Here is a 17,481-nt window from a genome sequence, read left to right as displayed (position 1 = left end):
CATGGCTCGGAAAATGTCAGATAAGCTGTTACAGTAGGATGCGACGGTGGCTTCGAGTTTCATTCAACGCTATGTCAGATCGCAGCAGGTACATTAATATTCGTAGAGGCTCCGTACATGAGGTGCATCAACAAATACGTAGAGTGTCGAGTAATAGGACCCATGGTTTAGCACACACTTTTCATCAATTTTACAGGTGGGTAAAAGGTGATTCGCTAAGACGTATGCTGTTCTTCGATGGCGACCGTGTCAATGATGTCAACGATAACGTTGAGGCCATGAGCGGAAACTAGTAATCCAATTGGAATCGAGTCAAGCAGTGCCTAAAGCAAATATGCATGACGTAGCGTACAAGTACAGCAGGCAAGTGGAGATTTGATATCTTTACAGTAAATGTAGAACCGAAAACAAGGACAAAATAACCAAGAAAGAAGACAGATGCGAAGCGCTGGATCCTAGGAAATGTGACAGATAGAATGCTAGTGGAAATAAAGAGATCCTTGCAATGACGAGAAAAGTGTAAGAAGGCGTGGTGTATGCGATAATGTACAGCCATACGGAATGGATTGGAGAGTTAGGGGTATGGGAGAGATCTAGATGTGTCCACGTCTTCCGGTTCGCGAGGATTTAACAACTCGGAGAAAACTCGAAGCGCAGGTGCACCAGATCAGTAGCCGCAAGCCTGCTCCCTGGGGGTCGGTAACTCGTCTGCTCAGAACCAAGCTCATGCCCCGTGGCATACGCTTCCAACTGGGCAACTTTCCTCCGCAAGTCCGAGTAGTTTTTCCCAGGAGGGACACCCCACCAGAACTTTTGCAGATGCGTAACGCCGCTGAGCCCACATCCTCGCAGCCGAGGCTCGATCATAGCAATAGCCGCGTCCTCAGAGAATGTGCGAGTCCGAACGTGCAGCATCTCCAGCCGCGGGCAAAAGATCTTGTAATGGACTGAATTACCAAGAGAAAGTGTCGGTGTAAGGGTGTGGAATAGACTATCGATATCACTAGATGGTTGGGGCTTGGAATAGGCCATTAAGAGCTGGCGTAACGAAGACGTGGCTTGGAGGCATTCCAATAGTTGATCGTTTGAGATGGAGGTGTCTGTGAAATCAAGAGATTCGATGGTGCAAGCTGATCTCGTGATCAATGCTAGGAACTCATTGTGATGCCATCGGCCCACATGGAAAGGTGATTTGGATGTCATCGTGAAGGCCTTTAACTTTGGCACTATGAGAGCATCCATGAACTGACCCCGACAGTCATCGTCGAGCAATATGGCATTGGAGCATGCCTCGATCGTTAGGTTTTCCAGATTTGGAAGTATAACTGAACCACTCGGCACGGTATCTTCAAATTGGAATGCTTCATCAAGACTAAGTGTCAAGGACTTGAGGTTCGAACACTGGTTCAAGTTTTTAAAGAAGACATTGCAAGTTTGCCCTGAAACTCCACTCTGCGTAAGTTTCTTCAAAGAGAGCTCGGTTAGCTGCTCCCAAGGAGCGCAAATATCTCGAACGTCGAGCGACTGCAAAGTGATGGAGCGAAGCTGAGGTGCAAAATGGGTCAGGTTGGTGTTTGACCTCCGGAGAGTGCGCGGTTGGTGAGTTTTGAGAATGAGTTCTTTGAGCAAGGGGGAGCTGCGATCGATCGCAGCGAGTAATGCAGATAGATATGTCGTTGGCATATTGAATGAAAGGGATTGCCAGCGATGTGAGTGTGTGTTAATGAAACCGGCGATCAGGGGGATAGGATCCCAACTAGAGCCCTCGATCTCGTTCCATACGAACGCGGCTGAGACAGGAAGCTGTTGGGACCTCTGCAACCAGTATTCCACACTGCGTTTCAACCTTTCCTTTTCAGCGTCACGCCAAGGTCGGACTAAGAATTGTGGTGTAGTCCATAGGTCAGGGACAGCCAAGGAAAACTGTCTCCACTCCTTGCATACGCGACCAAGAAGCAGAGGTGCCTCCTTGGTTGCAGTTGCCCGACATTGTCCCGAAGGGATACAATATTTAAATATCTCGAGTAATATCTCTCGGGGTACCCGTTGAATGGGTGGTATTGGCGTCTCAAGATCGCCAATGTGTTCCTTGAGCTGGACACGAAATTGCTGTAAACTGACAAGCATAGCTTGCATTCGTTCTATCTCAGCTTCCACAGCTTCGAGCTTCTGTCTTGGCTTTGCGAACGACTGGGTGAAGTCGCAAAGTACAGGGATGGAAGGTTGGTAGCTCCATTTAAATAGACAGGTCATATTTGACTTTTAGCACGCAGTCAATACGGTCGTTCGCCATCGTAGTCAGTGATGGCGAAACTCACGTTCAATTGCGTTCCGGTGAGCATCGACTGTGACATGAGTAACCGGAAATGTATCGGAGTGGGTCGACGAATCTGTTTGCTGGAGAGGGGGACAAACGAGAATCGTTGACAGCAAGTACTGAGCTACTACTTATATATATCGGATGAAGACGGTGGACCTGACAGCAATAAAGGGACCAGTGTAATAGCGCAATATCGATAGCAGCCGAAAAGAACTAGTGACCAATGAGTGGGTATATAAATGACGTAATTCTAGTGGGTTTTGACGACTCACGTTCGTTTTACTTCAGTTTCACTCGTCCCTGCCAATGTTCCACTCGTTCTGATGCGGGGGCGTTTGACAGTGAGGATGATGATCACCATCACCACTCCAATACAGTTTAAGTACTTATAATATTGGAATAAAGGACCTGCCGTATACAACCATGGAGAAAAGGAAGTTCGATACCGGGATTCTACTAGAAAACCTAGGAATAGCACCAACCAGCGTGACTGTGTGATAAGAAGTCCCCATTGCGGCGATTGCGAATACGAATTGTGTGCATGGCGGGAATCACAAAAGCGATTGCGCCAATTGCATGCAAAATGGCGACACGGGTGGCGTTCACGTCTCACTTTTGACCTGCTGACATGGGAGTAAAGAACAACTACTGCATCATAATAAACCCACATACGCTCAGCTTGGGCCATTCACCTGTCTCTGAATGGACTTGCCGCCGGTATGCGAGTATTCGCTTCGGGTCCCGCTGCCGCATGCGGAGAATCAACCTTATTGGCACATGGAGCACTTTTGCACCATGTTGCTCACGGCATCGGGCTCTGGCACGTTATTCATGTGCTAAGTCTTTTCTGTCGGAGACGACTATAGCCGAACGAGCCGCGGTGAATATCCACTAAGAATCCACTTGTCAACGACGCTTGCTCTATAAGCAGGTCGCATATCCTCACGAGGCAGAACGTTCTTGCATGTGAGTCTTGCGATTATAGTAAGTCAGTATCATACATCACTACGCTTTCTTACATATCCGCTACCCACATGTGTGCCCTTTTCTGCCATTTTCTCAGGGATCTTAGGGACTTAATGGGTTCAGGTATCCACCCAACGTGAGTGGTCAAATGGTTTCCCGCTTGAGGTCATCTATTTCCTACGGCGAATGGCGTATAGAAGGCATTTGAGTCGCGCTGCTCAGCGGTAGCATGACAAATGGCTGCATGGGGAGGGTGAGAACAGAGAAGACTCCATATCAGAAAGAACAGAAATAGTTTATGGCAACATTGCAAAAACGTCCTGAGAAGTTTGGTGTGGCATCCTTGCGGCACATCTGATTGCTTCAGGAAGTCGATATGTAAAGCGGTGAGTCAGTGACCAACTCGGGTTTTTATTTCCTCAAGGCATAGGTAAGTATGATACGTCAAACGGAGACGATTCAGACTCGGAGTATTCTCGACGTCGTCCCATTGCTTTTTTACTGGCGGGTGAACATTGACACTGTTCGTCGCAGTTCACCGTGCTTTCCAAAAGAGTGTGGGGAACATCAAATAGACCCGTTCCTGGGCTTCCGACTCGCCGCAAGGCAAGACAGACGTTGCAGGTTGCATACCTATCAGGGGAATACAAGCCGAGTGTCTCTACGGGGAAACTGCCTTCCGACTGATAGGATCACTAGTCTCAGCATCTGTGACATCGTTCACGGAAAAAAGTTACTGCGTACAAAAGTGGTGATATAACGGATCCTAGTCATGGTAATGCCACAATTTTTGAGGCTGTCAGGTCGGATGGCCGTGCTTTTAGTTCTGACATCATTACTCTACGCATGGACTACGGCCGTCGACGCGCAAAAACGCCATCAAACATTTGACGCCTAGTGTCTCGACTAAGGAAAATGAAATAGGACGGGCAAGGAAATTCAAACTTTCTTTTTAGCGCTTCAACAAGGAATTGACGATGAATAACAGAGCCGTCGGGTCAGATCTGTCTCGCTTTTCACACATCATGCGATTTGCAAAATACAGCACACTTGGGATTGCAGTTGCCACTCCCCTGCCGTTCGCGGGAGGATGCCCTAGAATATTTCAGATTCTGGCTATAAGCAGCCCGCTCCGATTTTTTCGGGCTATGGTGGTATCACCATTTCAATGATAATCCGCAATGATCATCACTGTCACCGTTGTCGCTTTGCTTGGACTTTCTAGGCGGGTCCTGGTTTCAAATCCTCAGATTCAAGATTACTGTACAGCGGTTCTGGTTTCTAACTGTGGATCATTATCAATCATCGTCAGGCATATTATATCTCCTGTTGTACTTTGCGAGCATTGCAATGTCAAAGGGAAACTGTGACCCTCACCGCCCCCCTTGCAACTTACAGATGGTGCATTCGTCTGCATGCTATGTTTTGTGGCTGTCCTAGAAAGTGTAGATCATCACGGGCTTTTTTATTCCACGTCCATGGCTATCCTGTAACCAGAAAATATCCACGGATGCTTTTCTCCAGGTCCTTTGTGTGCCTTTACTACGCCTCCTGGCGCATCCGAATTCTAGGGGTTGGAAGGACATGCTTGCTTCTGATTTTATTACTCCCCACGCATTGAAGTTCCAGGATTCCTCGCACGGTGCAAGCTACTTCGTCATCGGCGTTGTGCTATTGGCGAGAGTATGAATCACGATTATTTTTTCCCACTAATCCGAGCGGTGGGGATGCTTATTGGTTCCCCTACCTGGGGCTGAGGCAAGTAAATCGTTGGCTTTGTGTGCCAAAATGCGAATCCAGTCGACACAGGTGAGTTCAATAACTATCCATGTTTATGTAGTTTACTTTATAGCATGTAGCCTTGTTATAGCGGGTCAAAAATCGAAGAATGAATGTATGATATGGTGTCCATAATTGTCGTTTCGTGAATACGTTGACAAACCAAGTCAGATTTTCAGACTTTCACTAGTTCTGACATATTCGTGCTGCGCATAAGAATCTAAGGGTTCGCCCTCACTTCTAGTCTTGTTCAAGGTACAACTTGGTAGAGGTATTACAGTTTCTTACTATAGCTACAGATTTCTAATGCGTCGCCTTGTGCCACTGTGTGTGGCTCCTAGAGCTAGATGTGTATAGTTATTTTGTAAGCTGACAAGGCTCATTTACTGTATAAACATTGTACGGCGCTCTTCGCTCTGGAAGCGCCCTAGCTTTATTACTCGCTTTTGTGAGTGCTGTCCGAGTCCTCGAGCTCGTACTAGTAGCACTGCATGCCGTTACACAAAAAGGCTGCTGCCATTAAGCTGTGGCTGAGCATTATTTGTTTCCGTATGTGGACGACTGTGGACGCGTTTGGACCGTCGCGGTGCTCTCAGCTCAGAATCTGCCTCTTTTTGTTTCCGTCGACGCCGTAGCTGCCTTTTATCGACGGTTTGCCCTGAAAAAACCTGATCCGTAACCCTGAGCTCTTTGTATATCGCTCGGGGATCCATAAAACCACCAAAAAGACGGGTCTGATCCACTTTCTCGACTTCAGCGACAACTGGCAACATCGAAAAAAAAGTGACAATTCCGCCCCCGAGAACAAATTTAACCTCTCAGCTCGCGACAACAACCGCTACTAATATCTGACTACAACATAACTGATGTATACCCCCGCTCCGTCGCGTCATACGCGCACTCTGAGCCCACCAATGTCGACGACGGGCTCATCGCAAGCACAGACTATAGGACAGCAGCCAAAACTGAACGTCGTCACGCGTCTTGCGATAGAAGGAAAGGCGAAACAGGGTCAGGATGGAGCTTCTATCAAAATGTATCTTAGAGTGCGTTTTATACAGCCTACAGGTCGATGATTCACTGACAGGGAACCTGCTCAGCTTTCGGTCCCCATGGACAGTGTGGCTCCAGGAAGCACAATTCCTCTCTTCCCAGGTAAGCTTACTACATGGTCGCGTGCACTTTTCACATTTTCTGAGAAATGAGCAGAGGAAAACCTCAAAATCCTGTCGTCACAGGTACACCCTATAGATAGCAATTCAGTGCCTTATAACTTCTCTTCGACCACTTGTCCTTTACTCAATAATGCAGCGAGAGCACTAGGCCTTCCCGCTCGCTCTGAGAGATCGTATCTTTCTGTTTTTGGTGTATCGGCATCAACTTCAAGCATAGGCTCTTCCAGCCGTTCTTCAAATCATTCAAACGGAGTCAGTATCCCACCTTTAGATGACAAGTATACAGGACATATCCTCGTGAGCGGATACAACGTGTCCTATGTTCTTCCTAAGGAGTTTCCTCCGCGGTTCAGAGATGAGGGTGCTAGTTTTATCCGAATGTCAGCTGCTAAATCACGACGAGGATCGATAGGAGAGAAGAATAACATGCATTTTATGGCTGCCATTGATTTATTGGTTCCATATCTTTCTCGACCTCCCAGAGCACCTTACCTGGTCAGTATCTTATATCTACCTGCATATATGCGCCTTTCTGATCTGAGTTACAGATTTCTATACCAATCCCTCGCTGCCTCTCTAATCAAATTAAGCTAAGAATATTCCCTCCAAATAACACCATTTCAACCTCTTTCGCATCTCTATCTTCTGCAGAGGAAGATCCTGGAACATGGGATTTGACATCAGAGCCGCATGTCACACGTACAACATCGCTGCGACCATCTCGATCAAATTCGTACGCAGACCTTGCGGACGACGAGACGTCTGATTCATCGACCCACGCAACAGGGTTTGCAGATGGCTGTGGAATTCAAGGGACATTTCCTAGTGCTGAGCGTATTCGCGTACGCTGGGCATCACCGATGAAAAGTGTAGACGTTAGTGAAGGTGGAGATGGCCGGCGGCGAGTGGGTGTGAAAGAGGTTAAAGGAGAGATGACATGCGTAGTATTGGGAAACGGGGGTAACAATGGAGGTGGAGTAGCCATGCGGGTGGAGTATAAAGGGTCATGCAAAGGCGTGTGGTTTCCTGGGGTAGCAACCATGCTTGGGATGGATGTTGGCCTGGAGGCGAAAGGTTCAGACGTATGCTGGGTACCTGGGGAGGAAGGGAAATGGAGTGTCAGTGGTGGTACAGGCTATACAGGCTTTGACGCAGGGGCCAACCAAAAGGCAGATTCACCTCGAGTGCTTGTCTCGCCTTCATCTCCGTCCCTCGATTCACGATCATTGGCTCCGATGGCCCGGAGACATGACTCTTCGTCTTCGAATACTTCAACTGCTTCTCTTCTTCGTGCTCCTCTGCCTGCGTCTCAAGTGGTGGACTATTCATTTGAAGGCTCGCCATCGTCCACACCCTCGGGAACCATGTCTTCCGTTGGCTCGACGCCGTTCTTGTTAAATCATGAGGGGCGTAGTCGAGCGTCTTCCGTTAACGGCGTAGATCCGAATTTGAGACCACCAGCCGTCCCTCTCACGATTCACCTCAACATGAATGATCTTCTTCCTCCTTCCAAAAACGTGTTCACTTTCACCATCTCTGGCATCATTATCGTCAAAGCTCGCTCACGGCCTCACTCCACTTCCCAAACATCAAACACAGATGGAGAGGCTGATCCGGTGCCGATCGTATTGCCAAAGTTCAACGTTCTCGCTGCTGATTCAGAGACAACATCAATGATTATCCGGAATGAGGCTGATGGTGCCACCATCGAAGTTTATAACATCACTGGTGACCTTCGTGATGCACAAACACGAAGGACAGTGTTGCAGCGAGGCGGTTTCACAAGATGTGGCTCAGACGGCGGGCGGATTGCTCTGCGTTCTATATCCCGTAACTCTACTGCGCCAAGGGTCAATGGAGACCATACTCAAGAGAATGGCAGGTTACCTCCTAGTCGACCACGAACACCCAATGGTGTTGGAATCAGTAGGCAATCATCTGCTGCGTCCTTGGCATCAGCATATTTAGCGCTAGGGCCCCAAAGGCGAAGGAGGGACGGCCCTTTGGTCATCCCTTACGTTTCAACCACTGTTAAGCCTCTTCTCAATGGCGCATCTCACCCAAGTGCATATGTCGTTTGCCTCTCTCTACCAGCTCCATGTGACGTTGATTCTGAGTGGCTCGAGTTCGGACTCGCGCAGACCGAAAAGAAAGCCGGGCGTCAAATCGGAGTACCTCCCCTTGTGGAAATTGTCAGCGCGAGTATCAATGGAGTTCCTGTCAGATTTGAGATATCTGCGGCTGAGAAAGACGCACGTGAAGCCAATGGGTCTGTAGACCTTGGTATGCCTTTTGACGATATGAGTGGTAACAAGTGGAATAGTTGGATCAGGGTACACGTTGGCGAGCTGGGTGGAGAGGTAGAGGTTGTATATATCGTCAAGGAGGATGCTTCGACCAGCCCAAATGCAAAGCGAAAGGGCAAAGGTAAAGCAAAGGACGACGAACTGGATATATTATTGCCGACTTTTGCACTATCAGTTCGGCGAATGGAGGTTAACGCTGAGGCGTCTTTGGGTAAGTGAAAGTTTTCCATCCAACCGTAACCTCGTTGACCGTATATTAATTTTAAGATCTGGATATCCCTTCTTTAAATTCAAATCTTGCGGAACACCGAAAGACTCCTGAAGGTTACAGACTATCGCATTATGCTATGGATGAACTGTTTGATCCCCGGCTGTCGCTCACATGGCGTCACGCCGCTTCATCAAGAGGAGTCACGAGCTGGGACATCATACGCAAATCAAGCCAGATACTCATATGGATATTACCTTTCATTCTTTTGCTTATGCCTCTCCTCGACATGCGAAACGAGCTCCGGCCTATGAGCCATCCATCACGTCCTATTTCAAATGCAGGTGATCTAGCATGCACAACTACCGCGACGGAGACAATGACCGTGACCATGACTATGGAGCAATCAAGTGGCGGCGGGCGATGGTTTGGTGAAACCACTGGGGTTTCGACATCAATAACCCAGCCTACTCCTACAGCACAAGCAAGCGGTACCTCCTCAACTAACGCTCATCTGTTTGATCTGTCTACCACTACTGATATGGCTCGATCTACATCCGCTACACCCGCTTTACCAGTATTTAAGGACGGCGATGAATCGATTCTGGAAAGCCATGTATGGTCATTTCTTGGGTCTCTACAGTTTGAAATTCCTCCAGCTGGGAAAGTAGCGACCAAGGAAATACTGAAAGGGCTGGGTGTCGTATGGCGAATTCTACTAAAAGCGTATCATTATCCCTTAGATCCACCATGACCTGTACTACATATTCCTGAACTCTTAAGATTACCACACGCAACACTAATAAAGAACGCGCTACTATATTTTTACAACTTAACATTTATACTTACATGTTTGCAATGCGGCAATTGGATACTTTCTCAACGGTCCAAAATACTTTAAACTCAAAAATCAAACGGACGGATCTGATTTATTTTTATAGAAGGAAAAGGAAGGCTATCGTACATTTATTTCGGTGTGGTCCGCATCATCAAACCTTCGAGTATCACTGCGCCCAAGGGGAGTTGAGGAGGTCCCGCAGATATTTTGCTTCCTCGCGATAGTCCACGGGATTCAGCTTAACAATCCCATAACGAACGCGTGTTTGATCCTGTCGTCCAAGAATAAGTATGTGAATGTTCGGGCTATGAAGATGTCTTACGTTGTATGTATCTTGCTTCGCACGGCATGTAAAGTTGAATGTGGCACCACTTGCTTTGGCCATCACTGTGTTATACTCTGCCTCATCACGCTCCTACAAGTGTGAATTGATCGAGTCAATTTCAAAGTGTGTACTTGTGGGTCCTTACTTTGATTTCCATCAAATCATCCGCGGATTTGCCAAAGACAGCAACACCTGCATCATTGAAACCTTGTAGCCATGCTTGAGTTGACCAATCAGCCACAGCCAACGATATAATATATCTGATTCATCAGTTAAAGTATCAGCACTGCCGGTGTTCGTAGACACAAACAACGAACCGATGTTCAGGACGTTCAAAGGTCTTTTCGCATTTCTCGCACCTCCACCCGTCACCGATGTCAGTCACCTTTTTATTGCATCCTTGAGTGGGACAAGCGGGGTACGATATGTTCTCGCCCTTGATATGCATGATGGTTGACCGGCATGAGAAAAAGTCTGTCTTGTCCGACATTCCCAGTTGCGATTCTTTTACATCACTGAGATGGCGCATTTCAGAGCGATTGAATACAGTAGACATCCCCATCGAAGAATTGGCATTGGAGTGCGATTGGAATGCTTGCTCAACCCCGATAGAATCATACCAACCTCGCAGGAGATGCGACTCATCGATGTCAGGATCAATACTCATCATACTGGTGCTTATCATGGATAAGGAACGTCCTGCGAAAAGTCAGTATAACGAGGAGTACAAGAAAACGATCACTTTACCTCCAAAGTCCCCTACTTTGACACCTTTGAATGCGATGACGGGATGCCCTTCGCTATTATATTGTTCTGCCTGTTTTCCCCAAAGCGTGAGTCGGACTGAAAATCCAGATTTATCCACAATCGTAAGTTCGCGCTTGGGGATCTACCATCGTCACAATGAGTATTTTGAATTACAGAACGTCGTAAACATGTACCGTTCGGTTGGTCTTCGAGACGATTTCACCAAGGGGGCCAACTTCTTTGACAATAGCAGCAACATCTGTTGCACCATTATTAACGTCGGAAACGATGTTTGGGTATATGTATGCGTACCGCAAGTTGAATCCTTAGGTTGTGCTTCCAGCTCTGAAAGTGAAATGAAGTTATACTTGATCATTGGCAAGCCCGATGTTTCCAAGCACTTGGAGGGAAAGTTTAGGGGATATTTCTTGCGTAAGAAAATTTTAGTAGCTCACTTCTTCCACTTCAGTATGTTTTTCAAGACTAAGCTCATAGTCATTTTGGACATTAGAGAATTTCTTCTTCGCAAGATTGACCCTGGCCTTGGATATGAGATATACTTTTCCCTCTTCCAGTTTTTCGTAAAGTTCGTCAACAACAGCGTTGAAACCGGTAGCCCGAATTTCACCAGACTCGTCCATTAGGGTAACGTTGAACAACTTCCCCTCGCCCCGTTGATTGGACCATGTTCTGATCTCAGACTTTTGTGTTACACGAGCTTTAATGGTCCAGTTGTTTTGGTAAGGACTTAGACCCTCAATAGGGTAAATGGAGTTCTGTCGACCACCTTTTGCAGCTTGGTTCTGGCGGCTTGGTTGGGGCTTCGTTTGAGGGATAGAGGCGTTAGAAGTTGAGGCCTCGGGCACAGGCGAGGCAGAAACCTGTTCAGAAGCAGGCAAGTTTACTGGGGAGATAGGATTGCCAATCTTATCCTCGTTTGTTGAAACTACTCGTAGATCGAGGATAATGATCAAACTGGCATGCAACAAGGTTTAGTGAACGACGACGACAGTTCAAATAAGGACTGACCGCTTATCCTGGACGAAATTGCAGGTCAACTTATCAATGATGGCAACAGTATTTTTGCCGATCTCATTATCGTATACAAGGCGGTTCAGCTGAGTAGCTAACATCGCCTGCACGAAATGCACGCCATCAGATATAATGATGCGAAACCTGTCCATAGCTGGGTTTGAAGCAGTAGCAGTAGGTGTCACTTTCTTGATTGATAACAGCTGGACGGTATAGCCAGAACCAAGTGTTTCGATATCACCTGGGGCTGCTTCATGTAGGCGGAGACAAATGCCAGCTGAAAGTTGCGACATGGTGGTTATGGTCTGAGAAGCAACACAACGCGACGCGATGCATTTGTTTGTGCGTCTTTTGTTTGTGCAGCGCGTTTGTTACATAATTTTGTGGCGTGGGTGAATGTCCGTAAAAGGTGTCTGACGGTTGTGGGCTCGGGCGGTCATCTTGTCCCCGAACGGCAACCATATTTGCAGGTTTATGGTTCCTGCTAACCCGTTGAGTTACCCGCGTCCCACCGTATACTTGAGTCTGACCACGTCTTTTTCTCGTCCAGGTCTATGAAAACAGCTTAAATATATTGGTTGTGTGGTACTACGCCAAGAAAACTACTATGTCAATACAGATTCTAAGATATACTAGGACTGGTCATCTAGTAGTTAACGCTACACGAAACGAAATGGTTAATGTGGTCGTTGCCGATACCGGCCTTCAAGAATTGCACCACCATCAAGGCGGGCACTAGAAAAATTGTCGAAATTACGAAGGATTGAATATAAGTACGGCGAGACTGTGGTCTCAGTTGCTTTTGAGCATGGTGCGCTGTGTCGCATCTCGTCCCGCCTTCAAGAGCAGAGATAAATCATTTCCTCCGGTTCCCTTCGCAGGTCCTTTTCTTGCCCCCTCTCTCTCCATCCGTGCTGCCATGGCAAGTACAGGACATTTACTCCCAGTGGCAGTGGATCGCGACATCGTCACCACATAGAGGCATGCAACACGCATATGTCGGTCGCGGAGTTTTTTCAATGCCGCCACCGCTGCATTATACGGTTCACGAAGAACAGGTGTGTTCTGCACGAGCTCCCTGAGTGGCCTAGGGTTGGCTTCCAGGCGGGATAAATATTCTCGGTGCCTGCCAGGCATGTAGCGTCTCATGCGATCCATAAATCCGTGATCAGCACGCTTGTTGGACTCGGATGGAGCCGGATAGCGGCGCTGTTGCAGCTTGTGATCAACGGCGAGGAAAATGTCGAGTGCATGTATCATGCTACTCTGCCCGTTTGATGGACCGCTGAGGTCAAATGAACGGGTGTTTGGGACGCCCTCAAAAATCCATTCGCCCCCTTCTTCTTCGCTAGGGCTTCCATTGAACCACGGGCGAACGGTCCAGTAGAAAGTCCTCGGGTCCACCATCTCGCGCACCTCTTGAACCATCTCGTCGATCTCGCGTATCGCTACAGTGAGGCGGTTAAGGTTCTTGGAGACCTTAGATACTGCATTTATGTCATTGACGTCTGGGAGGCTCAGATAGTCGTTGATTATTTGGATTATTTCGATGCCTCTCATCTCCGTCCTTGCAGCCGCAAAAAAAAAGTTTCTCTCGTCCTCTGTGCCCGAAAATAAATCCACCCAGCGCATATTGTCGATGGTGACTGGGAGTGTGGGGTCGATGACCTCCCAATTCCACACCACCGTATCAAGATACGTGAGTACGGGGGCCATACCTAGCACCTTTGACACCTCCACTAAAGGAATGGCTAACGAACGGGGAACGATGGTCGGGCCGGAAGATTTGGCGGGTGGAATGGAATGAACGTAAAAATGGACAAGGAATGCCAACACTTTGTGCGCCCTACGAAGTAATTGTTTGTCCATGTTGAGAACATCCGTGCTGATTACAGGCAACTAAATCAAATAATACGCATATCGCCATGAGCACGGTGTCGTTTTCTTATCTAACGTTGGAGTGGGACTTACAGATCGGATTCGTGCTCTCCATTCTTCTCCTTCTGCTCGCTTCTCCTCCGCCTCATCACAGATGTTCTCTCCCAGGACCAGCACATCCTTTGCGCGGTCCAGGGCATCTTCCCATATATTATATCCCTCGGGCAAGCGAGGGAGTGGTTGCTCGGGGAAAAAGCCCGTGCTATTGCTAATGTCGAAATCTTCAATAGATAGGTGGTCGTCCTGCGTCCCCCAGAAATTATGTGTGATCCGTACTGAATTTACTGCAGAAATAAAGTGGTTTATAATATGGAGAGGGGAGTTCAAAAGGTCAAGACTATATGACATTGCGAAAGTTGGAAAGCGAAGTGGATAAATTAGGTGAGTTGGACTGTGTCTATACAGTAAGTATGAAAGTTGATGACTGTCTACGTCTCATTTATATACAACGGGACCGTGTTCACGGGACTGTGTACATCAAATCAGGAAGTTGCAGCCTTTGCACGAATTTGCGCGGCTGTCATGCTCCTTACACGGCATAATCAATTGTTCAGAAATCCGCTGGATTCCGTTTTCATCACATCGTATTCCTCCGTCGCTTCACACAGTTTGAGAACTTACAGTTGATTGTGATGCTTGGGATTGATGACTCGGGTCTTCCAAACGAGCTACTGGATTGGCCTGCACTGGTGTTGAACCGAGTCGATTCTCAGGCACTCCGAATACCACTCTTCCGTAACTTTTATTTCTACCCGTATCTAGATATAATGCGGTACAGAAAGGTGCAACGATCACATTCACTCGCATTTGGAAACGAGGGATCGGGGCGTCTAGCACCCAGAACTGGTTTCGGCAAGGCAGATTTTCGCGGCCCAGATCTGATCAACTGAGATTCTTCTACTACGATTACTCGAGTTCAACTATTCAACTATGTCATCTGATTCTAGAAGCTCTAACAACGGAGAGGAAACTTGGCTGATTGTTGTCGGCATAATTAGTTTGCCAATCCATCTGTTACTATCTTTCCTGACGGTGCTTTTATCTTGTGCTTCAGTTGAATTCTTACTTTCCTCTGGAATGTACATAGTAGGTTGACACAATGACACAATGATACAATAACACAATAATCATTCCCATCGTATTTACCATGCCCTGTCTGTGTCTGTATGAAATGGTGGGGGCGGGACAGTGATGGATGTTTGTGATTGCCTCCAGGGCCAGGGCTGCTTGTCTCCGGATACTATTCAATACTCATTGTGACTCGTTAGTAGCTTCCTGTGTGGATGGCTGGGACTTTGTTGAAAGGTATGCGTATAATTACTTCAAGTCACATTTCTTGACAGCTGTCGACAGACACAGCCCCCTGAGCAGAATACAAAAATAAACCGCATCATTTTTGATTGCAGCAATTCGGAGCCATGTGAGCGCCTTCGACGACTCATCAGGATGTTCGATGGTGCGGCGGCACCTACAGCAAATGGACACGGAGCCGTGCTCGCAGACCATCCGAGTCAACGGCCACAAATCTAGAATACTAGTCACCTTTGGGCGAGAAGATGGGCCCGTAATTTTATCGGCGCCGGGCAGTAATTGATGACCAACTCTGTGCAACAGAGCATGTCCAAGTGCTTTGGACCAGTGCAGTTTCATGTCAAAGTCGCGATGCTACGAAGCGTGATATTCAATAAATGGGCGCGGGCGTACCGGCGGTAACCACAATTTATTTCGATGCATAGCCAAGTACAATGTTCGGATAATTCGAGATTGCGTAAAAATGTGCATAACCATTAAACTACTTGGATATACGCTCAACATCAAGTCTTAAGTCTCTCGTCGCTGCCACAGGACCGAAGTAATACCTTCCCGATTAGTCAAGTCACATCTGCGCTGCACCACCTCCAGCACCTTTTCTTTGATACCATGCTTGCCTGGACGAAGATCATCAAATTTAGAAAGCAGTACAGAAAGGGCTATGGCACTGTTGTTGTTGGATTGTGTAAGCATTTGCACGACATGGCCAATCTCGGCCTCCGTTGGGAGTGCATATCGCATGGGATCTCGTTTGTCCTTGTATAACATATCCGGCGGCGACAATCTGGGTGTGGCAGAGTGATAGACAGAGTCTGCTGAGAAGAACCTATCCACAAGCTCGGGTGAAACCTCAGCAACCGTGCTTGGACACCAAGCGGGTCTGCCTTGTATTTTGTCGATAAGGACAGCACTGATGCCTGTTTGGAAGTCAGGACTCGCACCGCTCTATCGAGATATGGCTGGTTAACGGAAGCGATCACATCAATGTAGCTCAACTCACGCAAAATGCGGTAGCTATTCCCAACTCCATCTGTAAAACCTCAAGCAGATTCATGTTTCGTCCTCGACGAACGGCAGATAGAGCTACTTTCAGGCTGGTTGGGCTGCGCAAGTGAAGAGTTTCTAATGTCTGTTCCGCCCACTTACGGACAGCAGGGTCAGAGTCAGGAGTAGTAAATCCTTGCAAATCCTGTAATATCAACTCGACGGAATCATGTCGAAAAGCTGTATCAAGGGCCTTCCTAGTGGGTCCTGTCAGTCTAGTGGGTGACTCGTCCGCCTGACGTTCGGCGTGTAACTCCTCTATTGTTCTGTCTATAATTCCAAATGCCGCGTTCTCTAAATCAGAAAGTCGCGATAGAAGATTTGGTACAGCCCTCGACGAAATGAAATGGGTAGCGAAGCCATGTTCGCTGGTAGATAAAACCATGAGTGCCAGAACCGAGACAGTCATATTTCTCACTCACAAAACTTCTCTGCCAGTCAAAGTCTCCGCAGTCAACGCGAGATATGTGCCGACCTCACCGTCCATCCTTGATAGGAAGAAGCTAGCTCCGACATCTGGGCAATAACCAATTTTCGTCTCAGGCATCGCAAACACCGTTTTTTCCGTAGCCACTCTGAAAGGGGCACTTATGGAAAGGCCCACACCTCCACCCACTACATACTGTTAGTTACAGGTACACGCGATAAAGAAAGGAACCAAATCACTTGTAATGCCATCCATCACAGCCACATAAGGTTTAGGCATTGCGGAAAGGATGTAATCCATCTCGAATCTGTGAAAGTAAAGGGAATAAGTTGGTACCTCGGCACGAAAGGAGATACTCACTCCCGTTTGAAGAAATCAATTGCTTTGCTGCGAGTATCATTATGCAAAGAGTCTTGTAAGACATCTTTGCGAAATTATAATGAATAAGTGGGAAAAAAGGAAAGGAAGAAGAAGATGGCGACTCACTTGCGACGTCTCCTCCAGCGCAAAATGCTCGACCCAATCCGGTACCCACGATCACTTTGCAAAGATCGGATTTGGTCCACTCCTGCGTTCATTGATCATATATGATGACATAAACAAATAAGCAAAAATTGTAGTCGCAGTTTTACAAAGACACGTTACCTCTATCTGCGGTCGCAGGGTGTTCAACATTTCCTCGTTGAGAGCATTTAATTTTTTGGGGCGGTTGAGTACATATGTTCTAGTTGCTGCGTCAGACTCGAAGTATACCGCCTAGGTTATGGTGAGTAAAGACCACAAGTTGTACTGGGCACCGTCTACCCACCTGAGAAAGTGAGGCTTGTTCCGCAGTGGGGGCCGTGGTGGACATGTGTCTAGCAATAGCACTGGTCCTGGTGACAGCTGAAGCTCGGCTACAGGACATTCTCGCTATGGTAGTAGAGAACATAGTAAGGAGCAGTGATCCTTCCACGCTCGGGTCTCCAATGTCCAGCTGGAAAGGCGGGTTGCCGTCGAATATAATAATACATGTGACTATGGTTAGGGTTTGCTATTGGCCCCGACCACCAAGCGATAACCACC

General features: G+C 47.5%; 5 protein-coding genes across 5 annotated transcripts; 1 reads left to right on the top strand and 4 right to left on the bottom strand.

The window, feature by feature from the left end:
- Window positions 1-627: 627 nt before the first annotated feature.
- SERLADRAFT_441556 (uncharacterized protein) lies at window positions 628-2,354 on the bottom strand (the record flags this gene model as incomplete). The annotated part of the gene is made up of 2 exons (XM_007322077.1): window positions 628-2,259; window positions 2,319-2,354. 2 exons carry the CDS (start codon window positions 2,352-2,354, stop codon window positions 628-630), a joined length of 1,668 nt encoding a protein of 555 aa, XP_007322139.1.
- A 6,485-nt stretch (window positions 2,355-8,839) lies between these two features.
- Window positions 8,840-12,023, bottom strand: SERLADRAFT_476039 (uncharacterized protein; the record flags this gene model as incomplete). The annotated part of the gene is made up of 9 exons (XM_007322076.1): window positions 8,840-9,863; window positions 9,915-10,007; window positions 10,063-10,177; window positions 10,235-10,616; window positions 10,665-10,806; window positions 10,859-10,923; window positions 10,977-11,064; window positions 11,120-11,639; window positions 11,694-12,023. 9 exons carry the CDS (start codon window positions 11,987-11,989, stop codon window positions 9,759-9,761), a joined length of 1,806 nt encoding a protein of 601 aa, XP_007322138.1.
- A 324-nt stretch (window positions 12,024-12,347) lies between these two features.
- On the bottom strand, window positions 12,348-13,767 carry SERLADRAFT_476036 (uncharacterized protein; the record flags this gene model as incomplete). Its single annotated transcript, XM_007322075.1, has 1 exon — window positions 12,348-13,767. One exon carries the CDS (start codon window positions 13,563-13,565, stop codon window positions 12,489-12,491), a length of 1,077 nt encoding a protein of 358 aa, XP_007322137.1.
- Window positions 13,768-13,925: 158 nt separating this feature from the next.
- Window positions 13,926-14,712, top strand: SERLADRAFT_476032 (uncharacterized protein; the record flags this gene model as incomplete). Its single annotated transcript, XM_007322074.1, has 2 exons — window positions 13,926-13,958; window positions 13,984-14,712. The coding sequence occupies one exon, from the start codon at window positions 14,267-14,269 to the stop codon at window positions 14,522-14,524; it is 258 nt and encodes an 85-aa protein (XP_007322136.1).
- Window positions 14,713-15,318: 606 nt separating this feature from the next.
- Window positions 15,319-17,383, bottom strand: SERLADRAFT_398624 (uncharacterized protein; the record flags this gene model as incomplete). The annotated part of the gene is made up of 8 exons (XM_007322073.1): window positions 15,319-15,890; window positions 15,946-16,357; window positions 16,412-16,604; window positions 16,656-16,723; window positions 16,777-16,840; window positions 16,903-16,984; window positions 17,062-17,172; window positions 17,225-17,383. 8 exons carry the CDS (start codon window positions 17,267-17,269, stop codon window positions 15,456-15,458), a joined length of 1,410 nt encoding a protein of 469 aa, XP_007322135.1.
- Window positions 17,384-17,481: the final 98 nt, after the last annotated feature.

Source organism: Serpula lacrymans (genome assembly GCF_000218685.1).
Source record: "Serpula lacrymans var. lacrymans S7.9 unplaced genomic scaffold SERLAscaffold_12, whole genome shotgun sequence".
Taxonomy (NCBI): domain Eukaryota; kingdom Fungi; phylum Basidiomycota; class Agaricomycetes; order Boletales; family Serpulaceae; genus Serpula; species Serpula lacrymans.
Note: the sequence above shows the minus strand (reverse complement) of the source record. Positions and strands in the feature narration are given on the sequence as shown.